Below are 12,630 nucleotides of genomic sequence, written 5' to 3'. Positions count from 1 at the left end.
GTCAGGTCTTAGCTTGATGGTTTCAAATAACCCTAACTTAAACTGCTTGTGCTGAGATGCGATGTTTAACTCCATGTGTGATTCAGTCAGATAGGTTGAAATTCTGACCACTTGGTCAATTACTTGCACTGGTGCCCCTGCTCTGTTTGTTTATTTAAATCTTTGGGATGTGGGTGCTGGTGGTAAGGCCAGCATTTATTGTTCCTCCTGCATGTCTCTGGCAAGTTATTGAATTGCTTGTCACATCAGAGGGCAGTTGAAAGTTGTTACAGTGTGGACCCAAGTGTTGGTAACCATTTCCCGTTGTTGAACTTCTGAGCTTCAGAATATTTTACCATCTCCAAGCTACTTGTTATCCAATATTATTTCCTAAATTTGAAACATAAACTGAATTGGAATTCTCAAGTTCCTGAGATGAGATCTAAAATGCATTCTGTGGGTTATCAGTCTAATTAAAATGCCGAATACGCTGTGAGAAATTGTTTTGCAAGTGGGATATTGTCAAGGATTAGTCTGAAGCAGGTCAGCTTAGTTTGGGTTTGCAGAAGATGTCTCGTATGTCAATTGGTAATACTGATGGAAGAAATCAGGATGGATCTTGAAAGACCAACTTTCCAAGGGAATTTCTAGAGGTGTGAAAGGTAATGAATGGGAAAGTGGATCCAGTGAAAGCAATTAAACTGTAGGAGTGGGCATGCTATGCTGAGCAACTAAAATATGACTTTGGGATGATGGTAGCTTCCTCAATGCTGAGCATTAGATAAAATATCTGTATAGGATGCTGGTTTTAATATTTAAAGTGAAATTGGATGCTGTGCATGGTTAAATAATAATAATGGGCAAATAGTTTTCTTAGATGTAGTTATCTTGTCATTGTCAGGCAGATCATAAATTTTAATCTGGAAATGATCCAACTTCTGTCCAGTAAGGGGTGTCAATTTAAAATCCCTGAGCCTGTATTTCAGGTGCAATAATAAATGTCATGTTTACATTGTCTGTTAATGTATCAATCTTCTTTTGTCCTTGCTGCCTGTCGCTGTTTCTCTCCATCCAAATTGGGGTATGCTGAAGGGAAGTGAATCTACCGAGAGCCACAAATCCCAAGAATGTCTGAAATACATTCTTGTGATATTCAAACTAAAGCAAAGCCAGATTGAGCTTCAATCCAGTTTGTAACAATGAATCATCTTTCACCTGCAATTATGTGGAAATTGATAACTGACGAAACAAAGTGGAGCAAAAGCCCTGGAACCAACAAGTAATGGTGTTATAGCAGTATCAAGTTGGCTTCAAATCGATGACAAGATTGTAATCGTGTGTGACAACAGGATGGAAATCATTCCCTCCGTTCCTATTTGTGTGTTCATTTGCAGATACCTTGCATTCAACTCCATAAAGTTCAAGAACTATTTGCATCGTTCAAGTTAAGACTTGATTGTCTTTATTTGAGCTATGCTAATCTGTCTATTCCTGGGATCCCATTTCAGGTGACTGAAAATTTGCCTGTCTTGTGTGCGCAGACCCACCTTGAAGTCTGCGCACTGCTGAATGGATTGCCTACTTTGCATCAACTGGGTGTTGCTTATAAACTGAATTTGCTTCAATTATTTTCACTCGTTTTGTGTGATGTTATGATTTTAAGAGACTGCGTGCGCAAACAGGAATGTTCGACATAGAATACTTCGTTGATTTTCAATACCTGATGAAATGTTCAAGTGAGGGGAAGGAAACTGTAAACGAGTAAATGTGCAACCAGGCTTCATGCTTGTATCTTTTGGAATTTGTGTGGCAAGACCTGCACCTGAAATTAGGCATGTATATCGAGGAGAAGTCAGAGTCTGTGCAAGGTGGGTGGTGAGTTGAGCTCACTTGATTCAATAGAACATTGGTGAGAACTATCGCTGGCTTTCTGCAAGTTCAGAGACGTAGAACGATAAACAAGGGTTGTTTTTATTTCATGATTAATTCATGGGAAGTGCATCACTGTTAAAACCAATGTTTAATAGCCAGACTTGTCAGCATGGCGTGTGATTTGCAGTCAACTGTAAGATGGCAGAATTTGTGTCTGCAGTCCTTGCCCCAGGTAACTGGCTTGAAAGCTAAATTTCCAACTGTGAAAATTGACACAAGTGAAGAGAACACAGTGGTGAAATATCCAGGCAATGCAATGCCAGCAAATGATACTCTGCAAGGCTGCAGACAGACTTGCCAGTATGACACTTCAATACATTGTTCAATTTTGGTTGATGCAGAGAGGAAGGGGTCACATAATCCAGTAGCAGTCTGGAAGTTGATATGGGTGCTTTGATAATTGTGTTTAGTAGTAAGTACATTGTACTTGTGGATATGACTTTGTGTTCAGTCACTGTTCAGCTGCTTCAGATCGATATTGTTCTGAACTGAACCATTTTTGAAATTTTAACTTCTAAATTGTGTAATGAGCACTCGCGATCTTAAGTGGTGTATCTTGAGGTGGTTCTACACATTACTTTTGAAAAATAAATTTAATATGTGGGATTTGTTACTTCTTGGAAAATCTTCGCTGAGGCTGAATTTTTAAAAAAAAATTTCAGTTCTCTGAGGAAAGTGTCTTTCCTCTTTCATTGCACAGTTTTCACATTATTATGGGAGTATTGGAAGGAAATGCTTAATGTAGAATTGAAATATTCTGCACAATGCCTCTGCAACTTGATGCGGGGTGACTACGTTGTACTTTGAAAGAAGTAAAACACGAAAGTCTGCAGACACCATGGTTAAAGTAAAAACACAATGCTGGAGAAACTCAGCAGGTCAAACAGTGTTCTTTATAGAGCAGCGAGCCTTTCATCAAGGTCTGAACAAAAAGCAGACCAGTGCAGGGTGCCAGAATTGGGACAAATCCCCTGGATGTGAGGGAGAACCAGAGGAGATGGCCCTACAGGATGGTGACAACAACAGTGGAGCAGTAAGGGACTCATCTGCTGAGAGACCCACACAGGCTGCGGGTGACTTGCAGTCGGGATCTGCAAGGGCTACAGACTGCTGGAGACCAGGTATCAAAGCCAGGATTTGAGAGGGTGCTGAGGGCAAGTGTTGGGTGATTTCCTGATCATGCCAGAGGCTCAGATCTGGAGCTTGGTTTGCTGATGGATCAAACAGAAGTCTGTGTGACTGCTGGAGCGCTGCTGGCCCCTGCAGATTCACAAGTGAGATGTTAGATTTGATCTTCAGTTTGCAGAGGTTGCACATTTCATTGCATTCTTTGTTGGAGTTCAAGGTGAACTTCTGACCTGTTGAGGATTTCGAAGAGCAGCAGGGGAAAAGGCAGGTGCTACTTGAGAGGTTAAGTTTCTCTTGCAGAAATTTGTTTTTGCTCTGAGCCAGGCTGTTTTCTGTTACCTGGTTCTTACTAAGCTTTCACTGAGCATTTAGCATTTAAATTTGATTTTAAAAAAATTCTGCAGTTCCAAGAGTAACAGTATTAAATATCCATTCAGCTCCTGTTCCCTCATTCACCTCAGCTTACCCGGTGCTGACATGCTCGGGAATTTTGTACCTTCTCGCTGTGAAGCTTGGTCCTTGTTATGACCACGTCCTTGTCTGTGAACAGAGATAGGTATGACTGAGACTAGGGATTGGTTAGAAACTCCTTCAATTTTTAATGAGGTAATCTATAAGCACAGTGCTGATTGGTGGGTTGCCAAGGAATCACAAGCTTTGGCATTCCCCTTGAACTTTGGACTTAACTTGGAAAGACGAAATAAATGCTGGAAATCTGTGGGTAAATGTCAGTGCTGGAATAGTGTTTAAACAGTGGACAACAGGGAAAGGTAACTTCCGGACCTGGCTCATCCAGTGACTTGTGAACCTGGCTAGTTTTTATTGATTGACATTCTTCTGTTCTTCAGGGGATTTGCAAACTCTTTGACTTCATTAGAGTTGATCGTTGCATGTGATGTTTAAAAAGAGATTATGTACAAATTATATTCTGCCTTTGCGACCTGCTAGCTTTTTAAAAATTCAATTGCATTTTGTCAGGTGTATAATTGACAATCTTCCCACCCACCTTCAATGAAGGTGAAAGGGCTCAAATCTTTGTCATACCAGACTTCAAGATGGTCTTGTGACCAATCCTGATTGTTTTGTCGATCCTTGTCTGTTTTTTTAAATCAAGCTAGTGATGTAAGAAATGGAGTTGGGGAGATCTATCCACTGTTTGTTTGATGGAGTCAGTGTCAAGTTTGTTCGGATTGTGGATTCCATTTCCTTCAATTTTTGTTTTAACTGTATGGGAGAGAAAGGTCGATGCACCTGCTGCTGCTCCACCAGTTTCAGAAATGTTGCTCTTGCCTACTTTTAATGAACTTCCAAGACCTTGGAAACCACTTGGACTCATTATCCAAATCTCTCATTTGCACATTCTTCAGTGCAAGTTGAAATGCAGAGTTGGAATTTAGGCTCTCCCAATGTCTAACACACCGGAGGCCTCAAGGCCTGTGTTAAATGGTGCTGGTGGCAGTTGCGACAGTTGAACTCCACGAGCTTGGCTTTGAGACTTCAACTGGCTTGGTGATGGGAGGCAGGGGGTAGTGGTGGATGGGTGCTTTCCTGGTTAGAGGAATGGTGGACCACAAGGATCAATGCTAAGATCTTTTGTAATATTAGGTGAATAACAGGAGTTTAACTGATATTTGTATAGCAATTCTTAGAACTGCAGCAATATTTTTATCAAATTAAAATGATAAATGCTCACTGAAAGTCAAGTTAAAACCAGACAACAGAAAACATGTTGTAGTGTTAAATTGTTAATGATCACCTGTACCAAGATACACTGAAGAGCTTTATTTTGTGTACTATCCAGGGAAGTCAACCTGTACTGAAGGGTGGATGGTTAGCAATGCTGTTACAGTGCCAGTGACCTAGGTTCAAATCTGGTGCTGTCTAAATTGTACGTTCTCCCCATGACTGCATGGGTTTCCTCTGGGTCCTCCAACTCTTCAGAATGTTTGGGGGTTGTAGGTTAATTATGGTATTTGGACAGCAGGGGCTTGTGGGCTGGAAGGGCCAGCTACCGTGCTGTACGTTTAAATTAAAATGAAAAATTAAGAGAGTGTGAAAATAAAACAAAAGTGTAGAATGTAAAGAAACACTGCAAGGCATCTTTTACCAATGGTGTGGGGTCCATTCAGGAGTCTGATAGCAGAAGGAAAGAAACTGTCCTTGAATCTGCTGGTTTGTGTTTTTAAGCTCATCTATCTTCTGTCCAACAGAAGAGGGAGAAAAGATGTATCCACTGTTTGGTGACTGGGTTGTGGTAAGTTCTTTAATATACCGTATTGCAGTTCACAGAAGTACTGGGGAAGTTCAGCAAGTCACACAGCATCGACAGGAAGTGAAAGGCAGTCGACGTTTCAGGCCTGATCACTTTCTCGGGGGCGATGAAAATCAGTCAGACTCCTGAATAAAAGGTGGGGGGAGGAGCACAGGGTAAGAGGTTCATACAGGTGGGAGTGTAGAAGAGAAAGAAGATGAGAATTGATGGGGAGAGGACAAAGAGCTAGCTCTTTGATAGAAATGGGGGTGGGGAGCTGGAGGAAGGGAGACAGGGAAGGGGGTTATTAGAAATTGGGGGTTGATATTGATGTTATCTGGTTGCAGAATGTGAGACAGAATACAAGATGCTGTTCCAAAATTTGTGGTGGCCTCAACCTGACAGTGCATGAGGCTGTGGACAGATGTCAGATGTGGAATTGAAATGATTGGCCACTGGGAGATCCTCGCTATTGCAGAAAGGGCTCATACCAGAAATTTGACTGCCTTTGACTTCCTATTGATGTTGCGTGACCTGAATTTCTCCAGCACTTATGTGCACTGCATTGCAGATTTTCTTATTTACCATGTTTATATTAGTAGCTTTCCTGAGGTAGGAGGAGATCGAGACAGAGTTGGAAAGGAGCGGTTGTGTGATGGTTTGAGCTGTGTTCACAACTCTTTGCAGTGTCCTGTAGTCATGGATGGAGCAGTTCACATACCAAGCTATGATGCATCCGCAGAGGATAGTTCCTTTGGTGCATCTATAAAAATTGTTAAGAAACATTGCAATCATTTCAGTGGTATGCATTATTGGCCGTGGTGTCAGTGTAGTTGGACCAGGATAGATTTGTGGGTGATATTCATTCCAAGGAACTTAAAGCTCTCCTCCTCAGCACCAATAGCCTCTTTTCCACTGGCACACTGTCCCAGGAATTTACTGGGACAGAGTCCAGTGGAAAAGGATCACTGTCCAAACATCAGCATAAAATTACAGCATCTCATGCCAGGGATTAAATGCCTCTATCCCTAATCATATCCCCAGTGTTTGCAGATGCTGGCGCGCTGATAAAACCAATGGAAAAGGGACAATAGAAAGTCACCTGTTTCCAGTTGCAGGTAGAATACTCCGATCCCCAGGGATGAGTTGTGTTCGGAGAAAACCAATTAGTGTCCCAGTTAAGGATGGCCCAATGGAAATGGCACAAAGGGCTTCCTATTCCAGGGTATTGCATAGCCAATTAACTGGGATGCCAGTGGAAAAGGAGCTCATGATTCAGGCGGGTGTATTCTCCTTCCCCTCCTATTCCCTCTGTCGAAACCCAGCTCCTTAGTTTTGTTGGGATTCCCATTATTGTCCTAACACCATAATACTTGATTTCCTTCCTGTACGCCATCTTTCCCAAGTTTAAAAGCAAAAAGGTAACTTCAGAGCAAATCCCCTTAAAGGCCTGTGTGGCCTTTTGTGTGTGGTGTCACAGGAGATGGATTTTTCTTCTCTAATTACCATGCAGAAGATCGTGGAAACTAGATAATTTGGGGAAGAGAATAGGGCTCTGAAAAGTGTTGTAGAACAGAAACCAAGGGTACAAGTACATAATTCCTTGAAAGTGATGGCATGGGGAGATAGGTGAATTAAACATTAGGTAAATTTGCTTTCTTTGGTCATGGCCTTGAGTACAAGAGTTGAGACGTCATGTTCCAACTTCAATAGATATTGGTGAGACTGCATGCTGTTCTGATTGCCCAGCTATAGATAGGATGTATGCTGGAACAGGTGCAGAAAAAGTTCACAAGGCTGTTACTGGGAATGGAGGACGAGTTATGAGGAGAGACTAGATTATCTGGGACTTTATTCTCTGTCCGTTTCGTCGTTATTTATTTCTGGTTAAAGCAATTCTATGAAAGTTAGGCACACTGGAAATGAATATTGGAACCATGCTCTGTGAAGGAGGAATCCAAGGAATTCTACTCCCTGCCTTACTGAATCATAGCCCAGCAACTAAAATCTGGGGCAAAAATCAAATGACAGGACCTCTGGGACAAGAAGCATCTGTGGAGGCAAAAGGATCTGCATCTGAACCTGAAACAGCAACCATCCCTTCATCTCCAGATGCTGCCTGATCTGCTGAGCTCCAACAGTTTTTTTTTGCTTGTTCTCTAACTCCTGTTTGTCCATCTCCCTAACCCTAATCTTCATGATATTGTTAACAGTGTCCTGGACCATAACCACATGCCAAGAATGTGGAAATTGTCATATTCAGTTTTTGCCAGTCATCTTTATTACTGTCTGCTCATTTCTGACCCCTTTGTCATGAGATCTGTCTATGCCTTCTTGATTTTGAGTACCCTTTTCAGATTTCCTTACAGCTACCTCTATTCTAGTAAGAACAAACACAGCTTCACTATCATGACCACACAAAGAACTTGAACAAATTATTTTGGTGGATCACACACTCTCGATAATCTTCACATCCAGTTTACTGCCATGTTCCACCTCTGGCCCAGCCTTAGGTTTTCCATAGCTTTCTTTCTGTACTTTTCCTGTATAAAGTCCAGTATCCTGTAATTTTTAAACCACTTTCTCCACCCAGCCAAATTTCAATGCCTTTGTACCCTCTACTATTCACAAAGCAGGAGTATCTGGCCCATTGGGTCTGCTCCGCTGTTCCAATCTGCTAGGAATCCTTTTCTTTCCACGTAGACTGTCTGACCTGAGCCTGAGTGTTTCTATCATTCTGATTTTTATTAACTTCTCCAGTTTTTTATTGTATATTATATATTATCAATCCTTGCAGACTTTTCTAATCAAGCCTACTCTCTGATGCCTTGAAAATCCATAGGTACCATAACTACTCGATTTCCCACAGCAAAACAACTGTTCATTTATTTTTAAAATCTCCAGGTTTAATTAAACACAATTTCCCTTTCACAATCCATGCTGGCTTTCTCTAATCAATCCACGTGTCCAGGTGCTTGCTAATTCTGTCTGTTTTCTCCAAATCTTTCTTCACCCACCCCCCACCCCAAACCCCACGATTGGCAAATGCTCATCATTTCACAGAAAGAAGATTAACCTCACAGGGAATTTACCCAGGGATGAACTTTTACTTCTATGGGTGCATACAATGACAGGCACAGCGTCTTGCTGCCTTAGTAACATTCCGTACTCGATGTGCTCCGAGTTTGAAACCGGTTCTCCGTGATGGAAAAGGGTCATTCTGCAATTTAATTGCATCTGAATTTTGAGGAAGTAAATTCCACTTGAATGATGATGTACAGCAGCCCAAGTTTCATTTAGCCTTTTAGCCGCGGGCTCCGAGCTGAGAGGCTTATTAGGTATTGGTGTGAAATTTCATCATCCTTCATGTCCACCTAGGAATTGTTGACTTGATCTTTAAGGCATGTCATTCCGTCTCAGTGATGTTGCACCACCACAGTGCGTCTGGTCAGCAGGGTATGTTGACATCAACGGAGGAAGGCCAAATCTCCCCGCGAAGGAGTGTGGATGAATTTGGGGAGCCTTCATTGGTGGTGGAGCTTCCTGTTCTAGTTGCTAAAATGTTCTTGTGTGGATCTATGGCTACGATGCAATCTGACCTCTGTTTCATCCAAGGTGGTGTGGAATGATTGGCCACTTAAAAAGGCACCTGAAAATGTTAGCTGCCAGTGTCCATAGAGGAATTATTGAGGGTGGGGGGAGGATAGATTCAAATGGAAACTCTTTGGAAATGGTCTTACCTTTAAATTGAAGGGAAGGTTGACTAGAAGGAACTGAACAAGTATTGTTCTTTTCAAATTTCAAAATATTTACAGATATTATATACATGTTCAAAGTAATAATTAAAGTATTGAGCTTGTCAACAGAGAACGAGACCAGCTCTGTGGCATTAAGTCGATGTAGCACCTTGTCTGGTTGTTCATGTTATGCTGGGATTGTGATGCCACTAATCTGGTACCTGGTGGTGAGGGACCTTTTTGATTGGTGGGATGGAGTGTTACCACGTGTTACCACAGCTACAGAGAAGTAAGCTGAGATGAATAGTCTAGAATCTGAAATCAGCCCTGTTGTTCAAAGCAGCAATGGCACAAAACTGGGTAGCTTTTGTGAGATGAGATGGCATCCAGAGAATTAGTTCTGCCCGTTTCATGGGTTACAGGAACCATTAGGGCTTGGAGCTTCGGTGTGGTGTTACACAGGTGATTTGCGAGCTGGTTCAGCTGAAGTGTGTCGTGTTGAGTGTGTTGCCCTGGCAACAAATAAACTGCCTGGTTGTGTAACCAGCACCTGAATGCCTTTCTTAAAAAGCCCCACTGTGAATCCTCTTGGCAATGGGCATTTCCCTGTGAGAACAATTGGTATCATGTTCAGCTCCGAGAGTCCTAACTACAGACTACTGATGTAGAATATTACAACAGTTGGACCCTGATTAAAGACCGAGTGAAATGAACAAACTGTGGACAGGGTAGTCCTGTGATTTGTTTACTGGGACACTTGGGTTAATTTTGACCTCCTACTGGTTTAAATTCGGGGCTGTTTTGGTTTTGAGGGTCTAGGTGTCTAATGAATCATCAGGAGATTATGTGTGTAGTGTGGTCTACATGAATACCGCTGTTCCAAGACTGCCCTATTGATTGGAAAACCATAGGTTCTGTCCTGATGACTGCTTTAGTAGTTTGCCCTTCCCATCATCAGAACATCACTGATTACTGGGTTCAAATGCACAAATTGTTCTGATTGAGCTCTGTTCCTTTCTGCAGTTCTGTGGGGTATTTCAGTGTGTTACTAAGGTAATGTATTCCACGGATCGTCTAGTCCTCTGGTCTAACGTCCTCTTTGTTGCATTTTCAGACTAACGAAGTGACAGACAGCGCCTACATGGGCTCTGAGAGTACCTACAGTGAGTGTGAGACATTCACAGATGAGGACACGGGGACACTGGTTCAGCATGGAGCACATGATGAGTTGGAAACAGACAGTGCCATAGATGCCACATTAAACTGCGAGTTCACAGATACACCTGAAGATCCAGAAAACACTGTTCTGTTTAATGGGACCATGAAGTAAGTGGTTGGATTGTTAATGTTTGCTGTCATTCCAATTTGTACTGAGACATCGCACCCCCACCCCCCTGTAAAGCAATATCATGACTACCCGTTGTGCTGGATTAGCACCTCACAAAATGTCATTAATCACTAATGGTGTAATTCTCAGAGGCCCAATGTTCAAGTCAGACAATCTACGTGGGTGCTGCTGAGTACCCAGCATTCTCCTTGCAGGTCTAGCTTAAAATGTTTAATCTCTCGTCTCCTGCAGCAGAGGGGATGCTTTTCAAAGTGTGAATGATTCTCAGAAGCTATAAATAGTATCTTTTCAAAACCTTCTGGTTGAAGTGAAATTAATAAGTAAACACTAGTGTAGTGTGCTGTGCTAAGACAGGAAGGGTGAGGAAGTGACCCATATCTGATGGTCCAAGGTGGAGAGAAATATTTATACATTCTGCATCAAGGAAGCCAGGCATGCCAGTGGTGGACTTGAGTTAAACTCTTGTCAGTTGCACATAGTGCCACAGTGTTCCTTGAAGTTTAACCATGGCTTGGTCTATGGGTTTTTAAAAATGTGAGCAAGAAAAATTCCTTTGAAATGTGAGTAGAAGGGGTTTCTGAGGGTCGTGCGGCTCCAGTCCTTCGAGTGTGGATCCAAACATGTCAAAAGCTGCGAATTCCCACCAGAAGATGAGCGCTGACTTTGAGTGAGGCTTGGACCCCTGCTTAAAAATAAAATTAAATATCAAGGAATAAACACTTCACCAGATGGAGTAACATCTCCCATAAAGGACGATTGGCTTGTTCCCAGGATGCTGAACAAGACTGTTCCAGGACCAACCATCATCAGCTCCTTCGAAACTGTTTCTTTCACTGAAAGTTCAGCAGTGGGGATATTGGTCAGTAATGATACTATATTTAATTCTACCCGAACCTTTGAGTTCACGCTTGCATACAACAAGACTGAAATATTAATTGGGCAGGGGCTGATGTATGGTATTTGTTACTGGGCCCAAGTGCAATGTATTAGCCATCTCCAATAATCCAATCAATGACACTATCATCAATGCCAGTGGGTGCCATTGCCCACGATCGGGTAGACTAGCAGTATTCCTATTGAACAGACAGACCCAAGGGGTTGAGAATGACTTGCTTGCTTTCCAGTTTGATGGGTTCAAAGGTGACCAAAGAGTTCTTGATGGGAACTGCAAACTATGTTTGATGGGATATGCGGCTGGGCTATTTGGGGGACACTGCACATATTTTATTGTTTTAAAATAGCCTCCACTTGCTCCTGTGGTGGAGATTTGAGATCAGTGCCTTCAAACTTGCCGTTGCTCTGAGCAAACTCGTGCATTCCCATGAGTTGGAGGAGATGTTTTATATTACATTTTCTCTGTCCTGGCAATGTCTTACTTTGATGGAGTACTCAATAAAGGTGCATCAGTGTATTTCTAAGTCAGAAAGGTACTTGACTTGGGAAATGACAGGGTTCCCTTTCTTCCATCAAATCCTTCCTGGTGCTGAATGTAGAATCCTGTCAGAGAGTGTGTATTGTACAGAAGGCCCTGTGCAGCCAGGGTGGGCCATGATGGTGCTTGTTTCAGGCATGAGTACTTTACTTTGCTGAGAGGTGTTTCCTCTTCACGTTTTACAGGCTCTTGATTGTTGGGGAGTCGTGGTGTGCAGCAGGGACAGGTTGCTACTGGAAGGCTCTTCTTGGATACAGTGGAGAAATCAGTGATGTCATGGTGGTTTTGTACAGGCCCAAGTGCTAATGGCAACTGCAAATTTAAATAATAATTGATTGTGGAATCTTATTTTTTTTAGTCATACAGCACGGTAACAGGCCCTTACGGCCCACAAGCCCATGCTGCCCATTTACACCCAATTAACCTATGACCCTGGTACATTTTGAAGGGTTAGAGGAAACCAGAGACCCTGGAGGAAGGAATATACAAACTCCTTCCTGATTCAAGTTCTGGGCGCTGGAACAGCGTTGCACTAACAACTATGTTAACTGTGCTGCACTAATGCTGTAGCAGAGTTTACGGGGGTTTTGGGGTGATAGAATTTTGAGAAATCCACTTAAATACTTGGGCCCTACTTTGAGGTTCCTACTTTCTGTGAAATGTTTTGTTTTGTGATTCTTTTCACTAGCCCTGAAGCAGCCTAGCATCTGAAATAAATAGGTGTGATGTTTCCCGGATAAAATCACCGTGCCTGTAATGGATCAGTCTCCAATACCCTTGTTTACTACAGGAAGGAAGGATCTTCCCCTGAGATCTTCAGTGA

At 42.4% G+C, this 12,630-nt stretch overlaps 1 protein-coding gene across 5 annotated transcripts in view; it reads left to right on the top strand.

Annotated features, from left to right (window-relative positions):
- rab11fip3 (RAB11 family interacting protein 3 (class II)) overlaps nucleotides 1-12,630 on the top strand; it is a 99,680-nt gene that overhangs the window by 55,867 nt on the left and 31,183 nt on the right. For all 5 annotated transcript variants that reach the window (XR_011347130.1, XM_069905317.1, XM_069905318.1 and 2 more), the window contains exon 4: nucleotides 10,142-10,353. Coding sequence is in view for 4 of the 5 variants with exons in the window: in XM_069905317.1 (XP_069761418.1) it covers nucleotides 10,142-10,353 (212 nt within the window). In the remaining variant the exon portion in view is untranslated. The remainder of the gene's footprint in view (nucleotides 1-10,141; nucleotides 10,354-12,630) is intronic.

The sequence above is a fragment of the Narcine bancroftii genome, chromosome 12 (genome assembly GCF_036971445.1).
Source record: "Narcine bancroftii isolate sNarBan1 chromosome 12, sNarBan1.hap1, whole genome shotgun sequence".
Classification (NCBI taxonomy): domain Eukaryota; kingdom Metazoa; phylum Chordata; class Chondrichthyes; order Torpediniformes; family Narcinidae; genus Narcine; species Narcine bancroftii.
This window is presented reverse-complemented; position numbering and strand designations above follow the sequence as displayed.